Below are 22,661 nucleotides of genomic sequence, written 5' to 3'. Positions count from 1 at the left end.
TTGTAAATAAATGTTCGCTAAGTGCAGTAAATGACAGTCATGTCTTCAGAGTCTTACTATGGTTAGCTGGTGCAATATGTACAAAGTATTATGGAAGGACATGACCACAGGTTACTGAAATAGCAGCTAAATTATGATGGAAATAACCCAAAGGGGAAGTGAATGCAACATCCTTCATGAGAGCAGTGAGCAACATAAGGCATTAGCAGTGAGATAACAGTGAGATGCCTCCACTTTTGGCAAGCGGTTTTAACCTCAGTAATCAGTAGACACAATATTCCCTACTGATTTCTGCAACATCATTCTTACTATTTAAAACTACGGTTTCAGATATCTGCAAGTCAGTGTTTACTGGTCAAAATTACATCACTTCAGCCATTCATGTGTATGCGATGTGTCATTACAGATATCTACAATTAAGTTGAGGACATCCACAATTGAATTGAAGATATGTACATTGTCCTTTTTAGATATCTTGAATTAAGTTTCAGACAGAATGAAGTGGTATTAAGAGACAAACCCAACTAGAGACAAACCCCATACGCATTAAAGGCAAAAGAAACGTCAATCTGAATCTGAATATCTGAAAGTGTAGTTCTGACGAGTAAGAATGATGTCACATATCTCTACAACTAGTCTGTAATAGTAAATTCCAGATAAGTCAAACTTGGGGATTAAATGTTAAAGGTCCTTAGATGTTGTGTGAAATGTAATGTTTAAATGCATTTATTATTGAATGTTTTATACTTTTATACTAGTTTAATTTCTTATATTCACCATCTATCTCCGTTATAAAAGGTTTTCAAATTAGAATTTGCTGCAAACACTGCATGCATTGGACATCAGCAGCAGTACAATGTTTTTGTGTCTGTCCCTATAAAAACTTTAATTAAATAGGCTTGCCATAGAAACTGTAATTAGAGAGATGCAGAATTCTGTCATGGTAATTCCAGACAGTCAAATTTGACGATTAAACGTTAAAAGGCTTGCCATACACACTGACATATTAGAGCCCAACTAACCTCAAATCTAATCGGTTTACACACTAAACTGATAAATACAATAAAGGCAGAGACGTTATTGTCACAAAATAAGGGGTGGCTACAGTTTCCGTGAACATATATACATGCAGCCAGCAACAAAAACACACTGTCCTGTCCTGAGTTAGCAGGACGCTAACACAGGTGGCTAGCCTGCTCTCGCGGCTGTTTACCTTTATTCCAGCCCGCAGATTTATGTTGTCGATGAGTTTATCTGATGACAATGACATCGCTCTCCTTTAGGACGCGTCACGTGTGGGAATCTGAGGCACGGCGAATAAGTTTTTCATCCCGTTTTAGCGTTGGCAGTACGATCATGAACACTTTAATCCGCTAGCTTCTTTTTTTTTCATGTAAGAGCGTAAACGTCCGTCACGTCCTCGGTTCCAGGCTCGTCCTCTGATTGGACGAACTGTCTGTCAATCATCCCGTTGCGGAAATGACTCGAGGCGTAAACAGATCCACGTGACAACCCACCCACTACTGTTGTCTGTCACATGAACATTACTGTCTTGGTTTTGCAGTGGGAGATAAATTGGCTGTAGATTGAACAGTTTAAATTGAGCAGTTATTTTATGGGTGTGGTCATTTTTGCACCTTAAACTAATATGTTTGGGATTTTTGGAAAGAAAATTGAAGAGAATAAATCTGTATTGTCCATCGAAAAACAACAAAACAGCACTGATTACACATAAAACAAGACCTAAAGGGCATTTGAGAACCACAGGCCAGGCCTAATCAATATTAATTAGAAATGATAATTGCTGCAAGTCAGGGCAAAGTAACACAGTATGATGACAGGTGGACTGGCCATGTTACACAGAATATTATTTCTTAAATAATTAAATAAACATTAAATAAATTTTAGTTGTGTTGTGGATTTTGTTTTATTATTTCTAATTAAATAAACATTCTGTGTATTCTGGGTTGTTTTTTTTTTAAATCACATTATTCATCTATAAAATCTGGGAAGAGTGCTCAGTCCTAATCAACAAATAAAAAAACAAATATCTATAGAGAGAAAACTTATATAAAACATCAAGCATTTAATAATTAACTAGAATTCACTTGAAATTACAATATGGCACAGTTCAGTGCAATAAAACAAAGAGGATGTTTGCCACAGCAGCAGCAGCAGTAGCAATATTTCTATATTTTGTTTTTCCATTGTTATTTTGATTTGTGTTCAACGTTGGCTCAAAAACACAGTAGACAGCCTTAAACTTTAAAAGGTCAAATGCAAATTAGCTGCACCCTGTAAAACTTTATAGAAGCACATTAAAAGTCAAGATCTTTTCAAACGACTGTAATGTTCTTTCAACACAGTGTGAAACCAGTGGGTTGTCCTTGTTCCAAAATAAAAGGCAGAAGAGGAACTGACGTAAAACCGCTGGGGTTTGTGGCTCAGATCCCAAACTTACATTCAAAAACACTTTCCTAGTATTTTTGAAATCACAGTCATTTCAGCCGATGATAAAACTACTTTGTCTGAACACTGGTGTGTTCCTGTGTAATGTATTTTAAGATTACACCTGAACTTTGACCCGTGATGGATTTAGATGTGATGAAGTCTTATTTTTTTCGCTGTCATCACTTGCACAGATCACATGATAATGTAATTCCAGTAACTGTGGCTACATAACACATAACATCTTCTCATATACAAATGCTGTAATAGATTTTTTTACTTATATTTATATCTACTCAGCATATACTCATGTGAAGTGTGTTGAAATTTGTGTTTGATTATGAAACTACTGTTTAACAGAGGCAACATTTTATTCCTCTGTCTTTAAACTATATATACTATACCTTATCCTCCTTTTTAATTTCATGTCTACCAGTATTTTAAGGATTCATTCATGTCACCTGTCAATAAAAGTTCTGAAAAACCCTAATATAGATTCAATGAATAGTGACTCGAAACGTGCTCACAATTAGGTATGAATTCATTTTAAATTAAAAGTATTTGGTCTTACTGTAAAAAAAACAAAAAAAACACACAGGCAAAGTTGGGCCCTCCCAAATTCCTCTCCTGCCCCCGTCCAATCAATGACTCTGCCCGTGACAAACTCTGCATGCTCAGTCCTCAGACTCCTCAGTGCATCACCGGCAAGCCAAACAGACGGAGGACGGATGTCCTGACCATGAAGGTGTGGGTCTACTTCGAGGACTCCTGCGAGCCTTTTGACATCCCTTCAGATCTTTCTGTGAGGGCCATGAAGCGGATGGTGAAGGTAAGGTAAAAGTAAATAAATTCACGCACTGGAAACTTTGGCAGTGAATGATGAGGACAGCTGAATGAATGATGTGGACAGGTGAATTGGCATTAATTAAAGTCCCAGAGTGAGTGAGACAGTGAAAGCATTTGTGACCTTTGACCCAATTTGGTTTCTTTGTCCATCCTTTCTGTAGGAAAACTTTCTTGTGCCGCTCTGTGATGACAAGCATCTTCGACAATACCTGGAGCTGAGTCACGGTGGCGCTGCACTGGCCGACAGCTGGGCCCTGTGTGACGTTGGCATCGCCAGTGGCAGTGCCGTACGATGCCTGATAAAGGTATTAAAACGTCAAAAGTGTTTTGTTGATTATTTGGATTAAATGCACTGATGAATTTGGCTCCTGAATGACTTTTAGTATTAATTATATTTTACGAAGGAATACAAGTCAATTTTACTAAAAAAAGTAAATATTAAACTGAAATTGGAGCACCTTTGATCAGCAGCACATCGGTTGGCTTGATGTTTAGAACTGGGACATCCCCCACTCATTCAACCACAAATGACAATTCCCCTCAGAAACACACTGCTGTGATGTTATAGCTGTTAAAAACTGCCATTTAAGTTTATGTACATATATTATTTCTAATCAAATTCACCCGTCTTTAGTGAGTGAACTGGTGCGCGAATATGGAACAAAATGTTCTCGTGTGAGCAGTAGATTGGTGGGACAGAGCGTTTATCGCTGACTGACGTCTGTGTTCTCATCACTGGGTTTTTAGGTGTCATTCCCAGGCTCATCACTTAGCAACCATGTGTTATTGAGAGTAGTAAACAGTTTATTGTGCTTAAGGGTGTGTGTGTGTGTGTGTACTTCTATGTATTACGTCTTTAGGACTTTTTCGGGCATAAACACTGACCTTGTCAGGACCAGGCTCCATGGAGACCAAAACCTGGTCCTGATGAGGCAGATTAGGTTTAGGGTTAGCATTAGGATTTGAATTGTACAAAAGTGTACAAAAGTCTTAGGCTATTATTACTATTAGAGTGGTTTAGCAATGCTATAATAACCATATAATATAATTATTTCTCAATCATTTTATTGGAACACATCCAGAATATATAGGACACGTGTATGCAGTTTTAAAGTAATTAATATTTCACAAAAGAAACAACTTCTACAAGTTCAAATGTCACATATTCAGTGTGACCCACTCTTACACTTAAATAATAGCATGACCCTTCTCTTTAAACTGTAGTTGAACCTAAATTAATGTTGCAGGTAAAACCAGTGACTGTCCTACTATTTCATGTCAGAAAATATCTGCTGTGAAAAAGGTCTGCTATACACAAGGTAATGCTTAAGCATTAAATACACGGCAAGACTAACTTTCAGATACGTCATTCCAAACCAAATGCCAGATAAAAACAACAAAGCTGAGGTGCCCTACTGTAGTTAAGTTAGGGTTAGGCATTAACTGGTTGTGGTTTAGGTTGAAGCATTGCTTAGGTTGTCCAAATGACTCGATGTCAGTACAGTGTCCTTAAAAGGATAGCTGTGCAAAGTATTTTTGATAAGGTAGAGACAGTACACATTTGTAGCCACAGAGTGGCAGCAAACTCCATCATCAGTACATGATTCCACTGATAATGATAATGTTCCTTATTTCTATGTGTACTAGTTTTGCAATGTTCTTTTCATTTAAACAGACAGTGTATAAAAATAGAACAAACTTCAACAGGATTTGTTTTTGAGTTATGAGTATACAGTTGCTGTGGTCACCTTCAGCTGATTATGTTTTGTCTTTGATGTGATGATGTTTTTTCGATTGATCTAGTGATTTATATCGTTTTTATACTATTAACTGTAACTCCACATTATGATGCCCTAACAATTATTTTTCAGACTGAGCAAAGGCCTGTGATACATGTGTTCAATGCTGTGACTGGGGACACCTTAGCCATCACAGGCAGTGAGGCTCTCCTGCATACGTCCGTTGCTCAATTGAAATCAATGGTGTCCACACAGAGTAGCCTTCCTGTCAGCGCCTTCAGACTGAGCACACTTAATGATGTGCCGCTCTACAACTGCAACCGACTGCAGGACTATGCCATTACAATGGGTATGATGAGCTTTCTGTTTGTGCTGCTACATAACTGATAGTGTAAGTCGATAGTGAGTGCTGTATGTTTGAACTCTTAGATATAAGGCTTCATTTTTTTACATTTTTGAAAAGTTGGATTATGTTGGAAATTAATTTACTGATCTAAATGCTATTCTACCACCTTGTCAAGACAGAGTATGTCTATCTTTTTCATATCAGGTAATTTTCCTAAAATCTCCAACATGATGAACAAAATAAGCTATTTCAACTTAAAGAATATCAAATGTTTGCATGCTCCAGGCACATTTAAAGTTGAGACAGAATAAAAGCTAGATAATATTGATTTTGAAATCGATAAACATTTTTTTTCTTTTTTTTTTTGAAATAGGTACTACAGTCCATTTGGACACATGGGATGGGTGGGTGGACTTTCTCCGAGGTTGTCTCCTGGGTCACAGATTGACAGTCCAGACCCACCTATCTGAGGAAAGGCTGGTAATGAGGTCAGAAACTCCGCTTGAATAAAAGTGTGATTCATGGGAAACTAATCCATAGTAAAGCAGATAATGATTTTATAAATAACATTTTTTTTTTTAACCTGAACATCAGTGAAACCTTTCTCTTTATTCCAGGTTTCAGCTGCGGGTGGCGCTGTACATTGCTGCCACTCTAGGTCACCTGGACATGGCAGGCTGGCTGCTGGAGAGGGGGGCCCATGCTGGAGAACCTGTGGGAGTCCATCCTTACCGCCAGTGGTGTCATAAAACTGCCCACCGAGATGCTGCAAAGTGTCCCATCCATGCAGCTGTGGAAAACAGTCAGCTCCTCATCCTCAAACTCTTTGTTACCAGGAACATTTTGTCTTTGGTTTGTCAGAATCCTGATGGCCGTAACCCTTTGAGAATTGCCATTCAGCACGGCCACAGGGATTGTGTGCGTTACTTAGCCAACAAGCTGTGCTCAGTGGTATCTCTGCCAAAAATGTCCCTTCCCATGCATATATACCTCCAGATGAAACACTGGGTTAGACTGGGACAGAGAAGAGCAGCCATTAATCAATCCCAATTCACCACTGTTGCTCCATTCAAAGCCAGGGTGGGAGACATATTGCTGGTCGATGGCTTCAACCAGCCACAGATGTCTTATAAATCCATGAAAGCCATGACCACTCTAAAAAGAGACCAATCCAGACCAGTCCAGACCAAGACTGTGCAACTCTTACCGCCCATTAGAAACCTTTGTTCAGTATCACTCTCTAAAAAGGCACAACCTCAGCTACCCAGCATGCAGTCAGTGAACCCTGGTGATCTTAAAATGACACAGAACAGGTGGAAGAGTGATGAGAAAAGGGGCGGGTTTCCACTCCTGTCAGTTAACAGAGAGAGAATGCAAAAGAAGGTGTTTGCAGAGCCACCACCAACATTTTCCAATATTCTGACTGCATCTCTGGAGAAGCTCTCTCAGCAGTGTGACCGAACACCAAGAGAAAATGCCATGTACTACCTAGGCATAGCCAGGTGTGTATTTCCTTCAGTATTCTATTCTTGTATATATTCATGTTTAAAATGACTTCTTATAGACTTGGTGCTTCATAAATATTATGATCATGGCAGTTCTATATTTACTTAAAAATAAAGATACCTATGTCAGTTGGACGTGGTGAAAAATAACAATACTTAAATAACTATGTGACACAGGAAGAAATAAAAAAGTCGTTTCTCCAATTACTATGTGTAATATCTTTTCTCCTATAGTACCTTCAAAGAAAAACCTTGGTCGAAACAGCTGAGCATTGCACGGACTTTGGCAAGGAGGCACTTCCATCCCATGGCCTGATATTCGTAGTTCTCATCAATATGGACAAGTCTTATCCTGATCCATCAGCTCCCAAACACAATGTGGACATGAAAAATTCTTCAGGGTGACAACTGAGGAGTGTCTCTCAGGCTTACGTTGTCATTAAAGATTAAACCTATGTCTTTAAGATCTTCTATCATTACTCGCCACAGAAAAACAACACGCATTATGGACATATATGATTCATGCATGATGTTTTGTGTTGGACAAAGGTCCAAGCAAGGACTGGCCTTTTAGTTGATGTAACTTAAGTATTTAATATTGCGTATATATATATATATATATATATATATATATATATATATATATATATATATATATATATACATATATATATATATATATATATATATATGCATAAATAAATATATTATATTATATATATATATATTTATACATATATATGTATACATATGTTTTTGAAATATCTCTGTATCAACCTTTGTTTTACTTTGCAATTCATTACCTCTGCCAAGGACATATGTTTGGACACATTTGTCTGTTAGTCTGAAGGATAACTCACTTTGATTTTCTAGGAATGTAGGTTAAGAAATTGTTAATTTTATGTCTGATTCAGATTTAGTGTAATGATTAACACTGTGTGAAAGACGCAGCCTTGGTGGAGGCTTAAGTTACTTACTATTTACACACTTATTTATATATCAGTCAGTCATCATCTAACCGCTTTATCCTCCACCAGAGGGTCGCGGGGGGTGCTGTCGGGCGATAGGCGGGGTACACCCTGGACAGTTCGCCAGTCCATCGCAGGGCCACACACAGCTAGAGACAAACAACCATTCACTCTCACATTCACTCCTTTGGTCAATTTAGAGTGTCCAATTTACCTACCTATCCCCACATTGCATGTTTTTGGACTGTGGGAGGAAGCCGGAGTACCCAGAGGGAACCCACGCACACACGGGGAGAACATGCAGAAAGGCCCTTGTTCCAACCGGGGCTCGAACCCGGGTCTTCTCGCTGCAAGGCGAGAGTGCTAACCACTACACCACCGTGTGGCCCCTTATTGGTACATATGTGTTACAATTTAATTTGGTGTTTCTTACATGTACTTCTGTGTGTAGTGTGTTAATGTGTTATTGTCACACACCCTGACCCATAACCTCTCTGTCAACCACTCATTCTGCTTTATGTGTTCTTACATTTGGGAAGCTGGAATCCCCCATAATTCCCTTCCGTACAGAACAGATGATGAATGATACAATAATAAAGAAATATGAAAACAATACTTGGAAACTGACAGCGTCCGTTCCAACAATATCTACATCAAAATAATATAATTGCCCCTTGAAGTCATGCTTGAAGTATTTGTAAAGTAGACATTTCCGGGCATGAAAGGCACCACCAGCGGGGCGGGCGGTGAAGTCTCGCGATATTAAGAGTATCAGGCGGCGCCACTGCCGCTGTTTTCCTTCCACTCTCAGTCAGTGCGAATCACAGGTGAACAGCAGACATGCTGATCAGCCGGGATCATCCTGAGCGTTGTCCTGAGCTTATGATAGAGCACTGAATTATGACGGGGAGCGTGTTAAAAACCTAAATTATAATTTTGTAAAACCTGAGTAACAGAAATCACAAAAGCGGAAAATCCACTGAAGTCGGAGCAGTTGGATAAGAGGCAGTCAGCCGGTGTGACAGTTAGCTTGTGGGAATGGCAGCTCCCCGGCCGATTAAAGGCATCCTAAAGAACAAGAGCAGCGGCACAGACATCAAATCGCTTGCTGAGGAGGTGCCGGGGGAGAGTTCTGAACCAGCGCCTGGACTCTCGGAGGAGGAACAACAGTAAGTTTTCAGTTCGGCTGTCGCCAAGCTAGAAGCCCAGTAACGTTAGCTTGCTGTAAACTTGTTAGCCTGTGTTTCGTTACGGCTTACTGTATCGTAAAAGTCACTTGTGCATGTTGTGCATGTCAACCACTAGCGTGTGGTTTGTTACTATGAAAACTTTGTGTCCCTGCCTTGCCAGTATGCAATGATTTATCCTCCTTTATTTAAAACGTATGTGCAACCAAGAGCTAACATTTGTCCCACGGAGCTGTTTGTCTGATTAGCTTATTCGGTAGCAAACGTGAAATAAACCCTAGTAACCAACAATTACCTTATTAAACACCATTACCTGAATTAAATTGTTACTTTCGACTCAATCGTGGGTTAAACATGTTTTTAATGGCACAATTTCACCCGTCGTGCAGCGACAACTGTATTTGGGCAACTCAACTGAAGTTTCGCCCCCATGTACCGCTCTCTGATACCGATATCACATCCTGAGTATTTACTGATAATGGTCTGTCTCATACTGTTATTTTAGACTTGTTTAACTATAAGAAACTGAAACGCATCTAAACTGTGCTGTGCTGAGTTCCAAGCTATTTCAAGAACTACACAATTGCCCAACTGTTTAACATAAAGAAGAAAGAAATGACCCACAACATGACTCAGCTTAAATGCTGTTGCTGAATTTTATTGACATGTTTAGCATAGTGAAAGATGCGATAACTTAGTTGCATTAGTATATTAGTCAAATTTGGTGTTTATTACGATAAATGCATAAATATTGCCTTTTGTAAAACAGAGAAACATTTCATGCACAAATGTTAAAAAAAAGTGTTCAGGCACTTTACTAGATATAAAATACACTAAATGGTGTGGCAGGCATGGCATCAGATGTTATCATTTGAGTTACTATTGTGAGTTACTCTTTATTTTCAACTATTTTTCTGCATTCTCCTCTGATATTTGGCATCATCAATGAGGCATTTTCGCCCAGATAACTTGTCACTTCTCAATTAGGTCCATTGCAAACTATGTTTTGCATAAGTTTGAAGACAATTCATGGTATTTATTGTAATACTAAAAGCCACAAATATATTTTAATGCTGGAGTTGTCTTGGATTTATTGCTTTAGATTCAAACTAAGAAGGTACCATAGATGCTCAAAGTCTTTAAAGGGAAATTTGAGTCATTTCAATTGAGGAGGGTGTTAAATCTCTGGGAGCACTTGATGTTACATGTGACAAAGGCAGCTGTGGTACACAATTGAAGTTGCACTGAAGCCCCACTCTGTTAAGCAAGCCTTCAAACAAGACTGTTCTGATAATAATCTCACATCCACTTGTGCTTTATTTCACCTCTTTTAATATTCTTTTAACATTACTTCCTGACAAACCCATTGCTTCCTGAACACATCTTATGTGCCCTTTTGTCGAAACACTAAGTAGATGCTTTGCCTAGTCACATCTTGCATTGCTTGGTATGATTTCCTCACCAGTGCTGGCCAGGGCGACAGTTGGGCTCCTTTACCTCCTACCAGCAGAGGAAATAGCCAGCGTGTTATATGACAGTGGGACGTTCCAGATAAGGTCAAGAGGAGTGGCGGGGCAAATAAATTGGTGTGTCACTGCCAACAATCTCACAGTTTAGGAACACGACTAAACTCTAACGTCCTACCTATATCCAGTGTCTATTGAGACTCTAAAATTAGCTGTCTATGTTGTCCTTGATTCTCTTCAGTTGAGTGTGTTACTGATGGTTTGATGTTGTTGGCTTAGCAATTGTGTTTGGTAGTTAGTAGTACTGTATGTGTGGTAGCTTCTCTCTCTCTGTTTGTCTCCTCTCAGGTTAAAGGTCACTGAATGATGCTGCTAAATTTGGCTGCATTCTTTCCAGCGTAATTAGTTTTTAGCTAAGGTGGCAGTATGGTTCTGTTCATCCCTGCATAAATGGCACAGGATTACTAAATTTTAGTATTTAGAGGAAATGTGCAGGTATTAGGGACTATTGTTTTTTAAATTAGAAAAAAAAGTGCATAATTTTTCAAAAATGTAGTTCTATTGGCTTTAAAAACATATTAATGGGTGATTTTTTTTAACAGTGTATTTCAGCTGAAAACTCAACTGTGAGTAATCAGGTTATAAAACACCTCATGCAAAAAGGGTGCAATCAGAGTTTTTTCAAAAATCTGCATGAGCCCGTGTAGCACAACAGGGAGCAAATTATTAAAAGAATAATTCAGAATGTTGTAGCTTAAAAATATGTTGAAGTCATAAAAAGTCCAACAGTGTGAGTGCAACACATTGTGGCTTTTAAGGTTTTACCACAATTGAATCCTGTCTGATTCACAGTCAGGGTGATGCATTAACACCACCCACCTGCCAAATGCTGCTAAATCATTAATGCTGGGTGGAGATTCTGCCTGCTGTTACAGTTGGTTTGGGCAGTGTCATCAACTGAGTTTAATATTAGGATTTTAATTCCTTGAAACAGATTAGTTAATCGACAATACCTTTCCATCATTTGTGTGCATTGAAATGGATAACTGTGTCTGTTGGTTAAAGTTCAATATGCATACTTTCTATTGTTCACCCTGCTTCCGCTATTCCATTAGGTCCAGATTTTGAGCCACACAATGAGAAATAAGGCCATTGAAGGAGAGCTGTTATTACTGAGCACCATTACAATTGCGTGTCAGGCATTATGTCTGTTGATAGAAAAGACAGTCAAGGGAAGTGAAGAAGAAATGGTTTCCTGGAAGAATCCTGTGTATGTATTCAAGCACCAGGTTTAAGTAGATTAGAAGAACAATTTGTGATTATGCTCTGCCATTCAAAACATACACTTGTCATACATACCTGCACCCACTCCTACATTGACAATCATTTATCGTGTTGTGTGCACTGATACGATGCTATGGTACCTTTAACTTGACCCTCAACCGTTTTTAAAAAAACTATCAACAGTACTTGGGTGTACAGCAGAAAAATACAACCCACAGGTTTTTGCAGACAAACTTCTCTACATACTTTAAAAAATATCCAACATTTTTGGCAGGACTCGGGCATGTCACTGTTTATTAAGCTTTAGTATAGCACTGTTCAACAACAGCCAAGTTTTCCTTTTCATGAGCTTCAAGTTTATAGAACATATCACATTGCCTTCTAGCTCATTCTACAGCTACCATCTATCCATATTTAAACAATTCAGCTTCCCTTCATACATTTCTAGTCAGAACATGGATCCAGGAGATTTAACACTTGGTGCTTACATTCTCACTCTCCAGAGTTCAGTTCTCTGGTTTTTAATCACCTTTTAGTGTGTGGAGACCAATACAATCTGTAGAAGTGAACTCCTGGAAACCACAAACTGATTATGTGCGATTATGTTAACTATACAGGAACCATAATATTTAATTTGTGCAATTCCCTAGCAGCTCCAGTTATGTGTGTTTATCCTACCTCACAGGCTTATAACAGAGTGAACATTAAGTAGGTACTTTAAGTTTTGAAAACATTTCATGTATGCCTCAGCATTATCCTTTTAAACTTCATTGTTGCTACTGTAAGACAGTCATGCTCGACTTGCTTTTTTGACCCATTTGAGACTTTTTATTATCCCTCTACTATTATTTCATTAACAGTGATATCAAAGGCTCAGACCCAGTCATATATAATTCACAGATGCCTCCATGAAACCCAATCCCTCCTTCACTGTCCTGAAAGCCTCATCCTAGCTGTGTGATAGACAGTTCGAATGACGGTACATGACAGTATCCATAATGTGGACAGAAAAGTAGCACTCGGATAATTTATCCTCCTTTGTACGGATTAGATTAAACTAAATTGTAGGCAAACTTATAAAGTGGGTATCGATAACGGTCACATCACCACAAAGCAGGCACTGAGGAGTACAAATGCTTCATTTTCTCACTCTTTAATGTCTGTCATTTAATACAGAGGTGGGCAACACATCTAAGGGGTAGAAGTGTAATTTCATTAAATTGAAAAGAACTTTATTATAATCAGTTCTTCAAGCTGCAGGTTTTTTGATGGCCTATAAAAGCAGGGCCAGGTCATACTTGCTGCATTTCACATCTGCGGAAAGATACTTTACATATCTGCATGTACATATACGTCCGTTCATACTTTACATACCCTAACCCCCTGTAGTCTATATTCCTATCCCTAACCTGTGCTTTTGTCTTGACACATTGTGTGAAGTTTCCTCAGTTTCAGTCTCTGTTGCCACACTGTTAAACAAAGTCCTGCGGCTGCTGTTTTTATCTTCAGTCTGCAATAGTGTTGGACACAGAGCTGGACCTTTCCCCACTCCTGTCTTACTATGCTACCTGATAGCACAGCTCGTCTCTCAGTGATGATTCACTCTGTTTAATGAGTTTTACTGAAGCGTTGTGCCACGAGCTGTTGAAGTAAAACCAGACTAGAACTGAGCGTCTGCAGTGAGTGACAGCGATGCTGCTGTGAGGAAGACACACCCTATCCTGCTGCAGCCTTGTGGTATAAACACACACAGAGGCTGTGATTGTGTATTTGCATATAGATTAGGAAAATGTCAATTTGAAGTAATTGGTCAGTGGTGTAACACAAATTTTGTGCATTTTCCTTAACCAATAGTTGAAATTGTTCATTTAAAATAGTTGGATAATTGTTGGCAATAAATGAGAGATGCACGCCTCTTTCTTAGTTTTTAACAGCACCTCAATAATGTGATGTACGTGCTATGAATCACAAACAATAAACAAGTCAATATCAGTGTCAACCCAGACATGTTAATGTCATGTAAGAAGTGGGATCTGGGCCTAATCTTGCTTTATAAAATGATGATGGAAGTGCAGCAAGGATTATTCTAATTCTGAACAAAAATCTGATGGTGGATGCAGAGGTGTCCATCTTATTCCTGAGATGCGATTGAATTTTGGAGAAATGGGGAACAGCCGTGTTTCAAAAAACAGCGTTATGAAGTGTTCTGCTCTTGACCTAATTCTCTCAAAGTTGATCAACCGTAAATCTCACTCAGGCCCTTACTTGCGTCTTGTTACCTTAAAGCAAACACCATGACACCAACTGAAAGTCTTCAAGGAACTAAATTAGTGCAGATGACATTTTAGTGCTTTTTCATCTGTGAGTTCCCAAAATAATTCAGTCTGAGATGAAACTGGGGCATTTTAAGACCTAGATTAAATTTGGTTACTCTTTTCCCCAGTGAACGTGATGGTGGGTGAAAAGGCGCTCTGCAGTCCACATATCAATTATTAATTAGATTAAGTTAGTAATCAATTAATCAAGTAATTGTTTCTGATCATTTTGATCTCTGTTCTTTTTCCTTTTCTTTTTACTTTTTCAGGAAAAAATCGCAGAAATGGGATGAGATGAACATCCTGGCCACATACCATCCACCTGACAAAGACTATGGCCTGATGAAGATTGATGAACCCAACACACCTTACAACAGGTCAGACTAAGCTGCTAGTTTTCTTTATCTCCTGAGTAAAAAGTTCATAGTAATATAATGGCTCTCCTTTCAATCTTAACAGAAAGTCTACAAAGTATATACGTGCGAGTTCATTGAGGCACTTTGATGTATGACATCAGGGTGGCTCATTACTGACTCCGCTTGAATGGACTATTGCTCTCTATCTTGATGAGCCGATTTTTACTGACCCAATGCAGCTCTTTCCCTTTTTTTTCTTACAGGTAAAATGTGATTAAGGCTTACACTCGTCACAGGTTTTTCTCCCGTCTCTCCCCATGGTACTCTTCTGTCACCTAGCCTGCATGTATATTGCTCTCACTCCTAATTCCGACTCCTCATTTTCCCTTTATTTAGTTGATTTCTCTCTTTCAGGATGGTGGGGGATGACGATGACGAAGGGGCACAGAGTGACTCGGACGGCCACGGTGGACTCCCACCTGACGACCTGGCATCAAAGTAAGAAAGACACCTCGATAATAATAAAGAGATGATAATAAAGAAATTAAGTACAGAGGCAGAGAGGAAGCAAACGGGGTCAGGAGGGAGAATCAGTTTGGCCTCAGTCTAGCCCAACAAGTATCCTACCCTTTTTATAGAAGGTGACACAGTATGTAGCTTTTCTTCCAATGACCTTGAGTGATCTTGGTCTCTGACCTCCTAAGAAACTCAAAAGTTATCTTACTCTGATGTTACACAGTGTAAACATTTTTAGGCTACTTCTGCAACAAGTTTGAAATGTATTAAAAGGTTTTATTTGATTATATTTTTATTATATGATAGGCAGGCATCTAACATACTCACACTCACATAGGCCTGTCGCGATATGCAATAACTCAATTAATCACACGATAAATAAAATGAGCTTGATTTTGAATTTTTTCGGCCACGATTATTTCCATTTGCATGCTCGTTTGTTAATGAATGCAATTTTGTTTACAAAATTTATCGTCCAACACTCAAAGCGCAGAAAAATTAAGCAGGCAGTGTCCTCCCAGTGCTCCAGGCACTGCATCTTGACAAACTGTATCCTCTCTTCCCTGAAAAGGCCACACTCTTGTCGACAGTAAGAATGGTCTCCTGGTTTAAACCAGTAGCCTGTAATGTAGGTCAAAATATAAGAGAGTCACAGAGAAGTCAGACACAATATGAAAACAACCAGTTCTACTGAAATGGTATGTTGTAAATCCACGGTCCTCTTGAGAACATAATGATAACGTAAACACAGTTTGTTAGTTTAACAGCAGCTGACGGCATTTCTTTGTTTACGTAGAAGGGATTCTTATGCTTTCTTCCTGTCACACAAGCTGTTGAATCATAAACACCCAATGTTCCTGATGAAAGAATTGTGTTTTACATTGTAGGGAACAGTGAATTTCTTGTGTCTCAAAGCAATTGTCAACATGCTTATTTTTATTAGAGACATTTTACCTCATGTAGAGTTCCTTTTGAAATCTAGACAAACCACATAGTGAGAGTACAGACTGAATAAACGAGTCAAAATACAAGTTGTAAAATGGAAGAGAATAAATGTCCGTTAGAAATGTGTTATTGTAAAAACTAAATTACTAAAAACACATTTCTTCCGACTATACCTCGACTAAGACGACGACAAAAAAAACCAAAAAACGTATACATCGCACTTATGACTATCACTTCATAGTTTGGTTTACTTCAGCTTTTACTTGGAGCTTGAGAATTGTATTTGCTGTGGATCATCGTGCTTACATAAGTGCATCAATGCAGGGATGGAATGTGGTGGTTCAAGTATGTGTATGTCTGCCCACAGAGAGGGTAGTGATCAGCTCTGGGCTTACGAGTCAATTGAACCTCTGTCAAATCTCATTTACCGAAAAGCGCATCACTCGGTCGCTGACACGAAGAAAACGCTGCTGCACTGAGAAACACAGTGAGACTCGTGTGGGGCTGATGGGTTTCTTTTAGGAGTTTGGAACTCATTTGATGGTGGTTTTAAATGTAATGGACATTTATTTAATTCAGAAGTTACCCACCACAGCTTTGAAACTTTTTTTTATTTTACAAGCATGAGAGATGTGGATCGTAACTTGTGTTATTTTCATCTCTTGCTTGAGTTCTCCCACACTCTCACAGTGCTTACTCTCTCCTCCCCTTAAATCTCTACATCTTTGTTCCTCCAACATTTGTTTGTAGTAGGGCTTTTTTTTTTGAACAATTTCTCAACAGTGAGTTAGTGGGATCTATTGTTGATCTCTTGTGTCTGTTTGATCATGTGCTTATTTAATATGATGGAAGAAAAAACACAGCAGAGGAACAGTGATGATAATTGATAAGTGATGATGATAACAGATAATTCATCAACATTTCTCAAGTGTTTTGTCTTATTTCTAGTCTCTATCTTCTTTTTAAAGGCTGGTTGAAGCAGAGGGTTCGGATCCTCGCTTCATGTGTAAAGAGGAAGAGAGCAGTGAGGAGGAGGAGGAGGAAGAGGAGCTGACTCCTGAAGAACAAGGTAAATTATCACACCCATACCTACCCGGGCCTTCAGTTCACCTGTTAATGGACAGTTACTGTCAGCCAGTGTGAGAACTAACATTGTGAGCAGAGCCTTGGCCTGGTCGACATGTCTCACAGTCTCACCGTTGTCCAATGAGTCACTGTAGATTCCAGTCTGTCCTGAAGATATAGTGCTGTTCAGAGGTCATGCATCTTCTAAATGCAATGATTGACCAAAGCACTGTACAAATGACCATCAGCACTCTGTGTGTGTGTGTGTGTGTTTCCCTTAAAACATGTACTCTCACACAATGTCGGGATGCTTTTGACTGTTTTCAGGCACTATTGCCCTTCTATGTGGATTCTGACTCACACACGATGAACCTCTTTGAGTTATAAAGGTGCCAGTAGAGCTATGTAACCGTTCCAATGCTAGCCAATTGTTTCACAATTATATTTGAATTAAGAAGGTAATAAAGCAAGAGGACACTCTGGGCACGTCACATCCAGTTGTGTAATGTAACTGCTGAACTGCTGCCTTGGCAGTTTTTGACACACAGCTGTAAACATGCCAACTCATTAGTTTTACAGCTTGAGAGGGAAATGTGCAGAGGGAAATGTGAGTTAAGTCTCGGATTAAGAAAAAAACAAGACGAGAATGAATGTTTCTTGCTGCAGGTGCACCCATGGTAAATTGCAGTGGGAATAATACACAACTCCTCATATGGACATCCTGGTGGTGTGTGTTTATAGGTCACATATTCAGGCTTTAAAAAATGCATATTTTTCCATCTTCTTTTGTGTTGTTGAGTCAAAGAAATGATTCATGTTAGGTCACATTTTTAGTTGTGATATAAAGTAGCAGTAATTGTGCAGAAGTCACAAAATAGTTTTTTTTCTGCTCAGATATATTTATATAGTTGTGTGTATATCAAATTACCAAGGTTGTGCTGAGAAAAAAAAGGATATAAGACACTCTAGATTCTTGCCCTCTGTAGCCCTCTGTATATACTGTATGTTTATACATAACATAGTCATGGAAAAAGCAGCCAAAATGCTCTAAGGGTTAAAACTATTTTCTTTTTCATGTCAAGTATTTGATGTGATAAACATCAAACTTAGTAATTTCAAGACAGCCAATTTATCCCATTTCACAGGAACTGCACTGCAGTGCCAAAATCCACATCCTCCTCCTTTTTTTTAAGTGCAACTTTACTGTGACATCAAACTGTTCAGAAACAGAATTGGCGCTTGTGACCATATTTGCTGGTTTGTGCAGACATACATCTGTATCTGTGATGACATACATGAGGAATTCTTGTTCAGTCAATTAAAAATGCCTCGCCCTCCGCAGCCAAAAAGAAGCATTTCCAGATGATGAGGAAGATGCATTACAATGAGGGCCTAAACATCAAACTGGCCCGCCAGCTAATCGCCAGCGAACTGGAAGAAGACGAAGATGAAGACGAAGAGATGCAGGACGACACAGAGGAGGCGAGGGAGGAGACAGAGGAGATCAGTGTTGACCCACCACATGAAGGTAAAGAGGAACCGGATAGTGTGCCTGTGTACATCTGGATAAATAATTTGCACAGGCTCCAGTCCACCAAGTTCTGTGTTAAGAAAAAAGATAGTGCTGTATTACAACCGCAAAAAAGGTTGTTGAATCCTGTCAACATGGGTGTTAAAATAAAATACTGGCTTCTTAGCTGATTGGCATTGGTCCAATACTGGACAAAATCACTGGATTGGATATCAGAAAAAGAAAAAGCAAGACATCTGATGCTTTCCAAAAACCTTACATTTAACATAAATGCTACTCTAAACACAGTCCATTAGATATTGGCTGTTATTGGCTGGTATTGGTATTGGACAAGAAAAAGTGGTTATATCCCTAATATAACCCATGAATTTCTTTTTAATTGTGATGGGGTTTTAATCCCACAAACCTGCTCTTGATACGTCTACTATTTCTGAACAAAAGTACATTGTACAGTATATAAAAAGGTAGGGACGCTGAAGAAAGTAAAAATAATGGCGATAAATAGGCTTTATCTTGAGAATAAAAGTAGTAAAACTTGAGGACTAAAACAAACAATTTTATTTGTAATGAGTTTGTGGTCACGTTCTGTCTCCACCAGCTCATCTGTTTGAGGGATTACAGAACAAAGGCCAGTACATAAATGAGAGATATGTTTCCAGTCTCTATTTTCCTCCTTTAATCTTGCCTCTAATCATGTGCTTTTTTTTTTTTTTTCCTCCAGCTGATTCTCTGGACTCGTAGGTGAGGCCCATCTCCCACCCTCAGCCCTGTGTGTCAGCCGAAGATCTTGACGAACACCGCCCTTGCGCTGCTTTAACACTGGGCCATAGATTAGACACTGCTTCAACAGCCAATAACCTCCCAGTCTCATGTCTCTTTGATTGCAAAGAACTGTGCAATGTGACCCTCAAAAAAAAAAGAATAGCAGTTTTTTTTTACCTCTCAGAATCAGAACAAACACACAAACAAAGACTATTGGTCCCTCCTCCTTTTTCTCCTGTTGCCAAGAATTTTTGCCCTCCCACCTCAACTGGACTGAAGAATTTGTGATTCTGACCCTGAAAGGAGGACAACGGCCTTTAAAAAAACCTGTCTGATTACCAGAACTCCCATCTGGCCACTTCACAGTCCCCTCTGCAGGCTGAAGAATCAGTATGTCAGCCCTGGAGCATGCCAGGGGAACCCCACGGCTTCAGTAAAGACATGTCTGAGACATGACCGCAGTATCTATTCTCCCTGCTGCTCTCCAGATGGCTTTTATTGCTTTTTTTCTCCTTCATGACCCACAAATTAGATGCTTCCCCCCACCACCTTCAGTACATTTTTGACAAAGGTTTTTATAATTTATGATCAGTGGTGAACAAATGGGTTCAGTGGCTTACCTGTAATGCTGTGCCATCAGAATAAGATAACTTATTAGATCGATAATTTAGGATCAATAGATTAGTGAAACGACAACAGTAAAATGACAACATAGCCTACATATTATGAATTTCATTAAAAAATCTTATCAATAAATAAAAATCTAAGTTCCAGTGTATAAGAATGAGTGACATCTAGTGGTGTGACGGCAGATTGTAATAAACGGCGGACTCACCCCCCCGCCCTCTCCCAAGGATGTCAGAACCACGGTGGCCTTCACATACCAGAAATGATTAGGTATTTCTTTGTGTGGCTTCCACTTCAGAAAGCGAAATGCACAGTGGCGTCCTCCGTAAAGCAAGGCCCTTGCCCTGACATATATATTAAAAGCTTGTCCTAAGGCTAAGAAAACCAAATCATTTTTTATTTGAAAGCTGTTAAACACAAACATGCTTATGAACATCAATTTAATATCTGCCAAGTAACCCTACTAAATGTCACACACTGGACCTTAACATATATATCTGTGATTCTTGCTGTCGGCTGCATGGCTTTTTGCTCAAGATCAAGTCAAAATAATCCAAATACAAGTATTACATTTGCCCTCTGCCTCAAACTTCGTATTAACCTTCTCTTGAGAAGGAAAGAACATCACACTAAAACTTTGTGTTTGAGTAAAATCATAATATTAAAAATTTCTTTGCATTTTCTTCCCATCCTCCTTCATGAGATTGTTTGTTTGATAATCTTTTATTTTTAGTTCATGATACTGTAGACAACATTGTTTTCCACATGTTCCAGCTTTAAGAACCAGGCACTAGGGTAGATGTGACAAAGAAGTAACCAGCGCTCGCTCACTGTGCTCTCGCTTCGATCTCTCGTGTTTGACCTCTAATCATGTGAGCTTCATTATTCAGGGTTTGTGAGTAATGTATTACAGGACCTATACAATAAACTAATTCATGTTTTCATTTCTCACCCGTCTTATGTTGACGTGGTATTTAATTTAATGTCAGATTTACTTAAAAGCGTCTTGTGCAATGCAGGCTGGGATTGTCAAAAATCCCAAAGAGAAAGAAAGTTGCTACTGACACGGATGTGGTGGAGTTAAACCACTGAGGATTACTGCAGGTGTTTGAAAGAATTTGTGTAACGTGTGAGGTCACTTGAGTATTGAGGGGAGAAAAAAAGAGAGTATGTCCTAGTGCAAACAAAATTTGACCTAAAAAGTTGTTGCAGACTGAGTTTCACTTACAGTTGAACATTGAACTATACAGAAGAGGATTTGAGCCACATGGATTTTTTTAGGAAACAAAATTGAAAAAAATAAGACAGCCAGAATTCTGAGGGGGAAAAAAAGTCTGACTTTAATCTCAGAATTCAGGTTGTTTTACCATCTTTATTTACATATGACCCCAATCCTCTTCTGTAGAACTATGAAGTAATTATGTCAGGACTCTTGAGTTTGTTTCGTGTTGTGATTTCTTTATTCTAACCCTTTAGTTTCCTCACTGTAGAAGTGTTGAGTATTGTCCCACGAAAATACAATCAGAGCAATGGCAAGACTTAAAAATGTCCATGTACAGTTTTTACAGGTCGAATTTTTTCCCCCCTTCATGATAGAGGTGGAAGAAAAACCTTTAAAACGACAAGAACTCAGTCTAGCAAATGGACAAAACATTTAACATCAGGCAGGGATGTGTGTGTAGAAAGACAGTTTTTGACACCACTATGTTTTCTATTTTAGCCACTGAATTTGTAAATGGACAGAAAAGAAGGCTGCGTAGAAGCCGAGATGATGATCAGTGTATCTTCTCGTCCAAAGGACAGGCTTTGTCCAGAAACTGACTGATCACCTCACTGTAGGTGTTATTACCTGTCAAAAATGTGCCTCTTATGTAATTATGTACATGTGTGTAAAGTGAACAGGCTATGCTCCATGTTAATGTTTTTCTGTCTAGGTGTATTCCCCTCATGTTACGTCTCAGTTTGTTGGGTTTTTTCTTTTGGTCATTTTCTAAGAATGAACAGCCCTGTTAAACAGCCCCATCATTGCATTGTGTGTCTCCAAAACATATGGAAAATACATCCATGTGTTGTTGTTTTTTTTTGTTTTGTTTATCGTACTTCCCGTTTGCATGTTCAGATTGTGTGTATTCTGTTTTGTCTGTTATTAAACAGGTCTAATTGAAGCTTCAGTTAGAAAGAGTACATTTGTTTGATTTCCCTTCAGAGCTGGAGAACTGATGTAAAAAATTACAATGATAAGAAAACTCTATCTGTGATTATGTGACAAACATGCAGTGTTTTTCACTTTGTTTGAATGAATAGTTTGTCATGTTTTGGTTACTGCAGACCTCTTTCTGGTTGTTCAAAAGCACTATAACAAAGGCAAAGTATTTGTAACCCAAGATTGTTGTACATAATTGCAACCATACCTCTGGATTAACCCTTTGGTTAATCCAGAGGTATCCAGGTCTGCAACCTGCAGCTCTAGAGCCACTTCAGCCCCTCTGCAGTGGCTCCCTGTCGCTGCGATTTTTGAACACCTTTTATTTAGAGATTGATGTGATAGAAGTGTTTTAATATTTTGTCAACTAAAAATATGCATCACATTCTTTTCTCTGTCAAATGTGATATTTCAAAACCTCCCAAAACTCAACAGACCTGTGTTTGAAATATGGAAACACTTTTTGTAGTTAAGTTCAAATGCAACAAACCTTAGTTAGAATATTTATATATAAAACTTCATATATGATGTTATCTTAATTTTGTGGGTCAC

The 22,661-nt window shown here is 38.8% G+C and overlaps 3 protein-coding genes across 3 annotated transcripts in view; 2 read left to right on the top strand and 1 right to left on the bottom strand.

Moving 5' to 3' along the window:
* rnf13 (ring finger protein 13) overlaps nt 1–1,411 on the bottom strand; it is a 38,928-nt gene extending 37,517 nt beyond the window's left edge. The window contains exon 1 of the mRNA XM_044044870.1: nt 1,214–1,411. The gene's annotated coding sequence lies outside the window, so the exon portion shown is untranslated. The remainder of the gene's footprint in view (nt 1–1,213) is intronic.
* Nucleotides 1,412–3,158: 1,747 nt separating this feature from the next.
* On the top strand, nt 3,159–7,482 carry LOC122781102 (protein ANKUB1-like). Its single transcript, XM_044044609.1, has 6 exons — nt 3,159–3,277; nt 3,456–3,599; nt 5,166–5,382; nt 5,753–5,867; nt 5,997–6,881; nt 7,119–7,482. Exons 1-6 carry the CDS (start codon nt 3,188–3,190, stop codon nt 7,198–7,200), a joined length of 1,533 nt encoding a protein of 510 aa, XP_043900544.1. The 5' UTR covers nt 3,159–3,187; the 3' UTR covers nt 7,201–7,482.
* Nucleotides 7,483–8,662: 1,180 nt separating this feature from the next.
* ppp1r2 (protein phosphatase 1, regulatory (inhibitor) subunit 2) lies at nt 8,663–22,077 on the top strand. Its single transcript, XM_044044619.1, has 6 exons — nt 8,663–9,021; nt 14,374–14,481; nt 14,875–14,958; nt 16,890–16,990; nt 18,329–18,514; nt 19,239–22,077. The coding sequence occupies exons 1-6, from the start codon at nt 8,891–8,893 to the stop codon at nt 19,256–19,258; spliced, it is 630 nt and encodes a 209-aa protein (XP_043900554.1). The 5' UTR covers nt 8,663–8,890; the 3' UTR covers nt 19,259–22,077.
* Nucleotides 22,078–22,661: the final 584 nt, after the last annotated feature.

The sequence above is a fragment of the Solea senegalensis genome, linkage group LG14, assembly GCF_019176455.1.
Source record: "Solea senegalensis isolate Sse05_10M linkage group LG14, IFAPA_SoseM_1, whole genome shotgun sequence".
Taxonomy (NCBI): Eukaryota; Metazoa; Chordata; class Actinopteri; order Pleuronectiformes; family Soleidae; genus Solea; species Solea senegalensis.
The sequence above is the reverse complement of the archived record's forward strand: the minus strand, read 5'-3'. Positions and strand labels throughout refer to the sequence as shown.

Bases quoted from the DNA above. Each gene is read 5' to 3' on its own strand.
- LOC122781102 (XM_044044609.1), top strand. From the start codon at position 3,188: ATGAAGGTGTGGGTCTACTTCGAGGACTCCTGCGAGCCTTTTGACATC. The intron at 3,278-3,455 runs GTAAGGTAAAAG...TCCTTTCTGTAG, and splicing joins CCATGAAGCGGATGGTGAAG to GAAAACTTTCTTGTGCCGCT. The intron at 3,600-5,165 runs GTATTAAAACGT...ATTATTTTTCAG, and splicing joins CCGTACGATGCCTGATAAAG to ACTGAGCAAAGGCCTGTGAT.
- ppp1r2 (XM_044044619.1), top strand. From the start codon at position 8,891: ATGGCAGCTCCCCGGCCGATTAAAGGCATCCTAAAGAACAAGAGCAGC. The intron at 9,022-14,373 runs GTAAGTTTTCAG...TTACTTTTTCAG, and splicing joins CTCTCGGAGGAGGAACAACA to GAAAAAATCGCAGAAATGGG. The intron at 16,991-18,328 runs GTAAATTATCAC...CGCCCTCCGCAG, and splicing joins GCTGACTCCTGAAGAACAAG to CCAAAAAGAAGCATTTCCAG.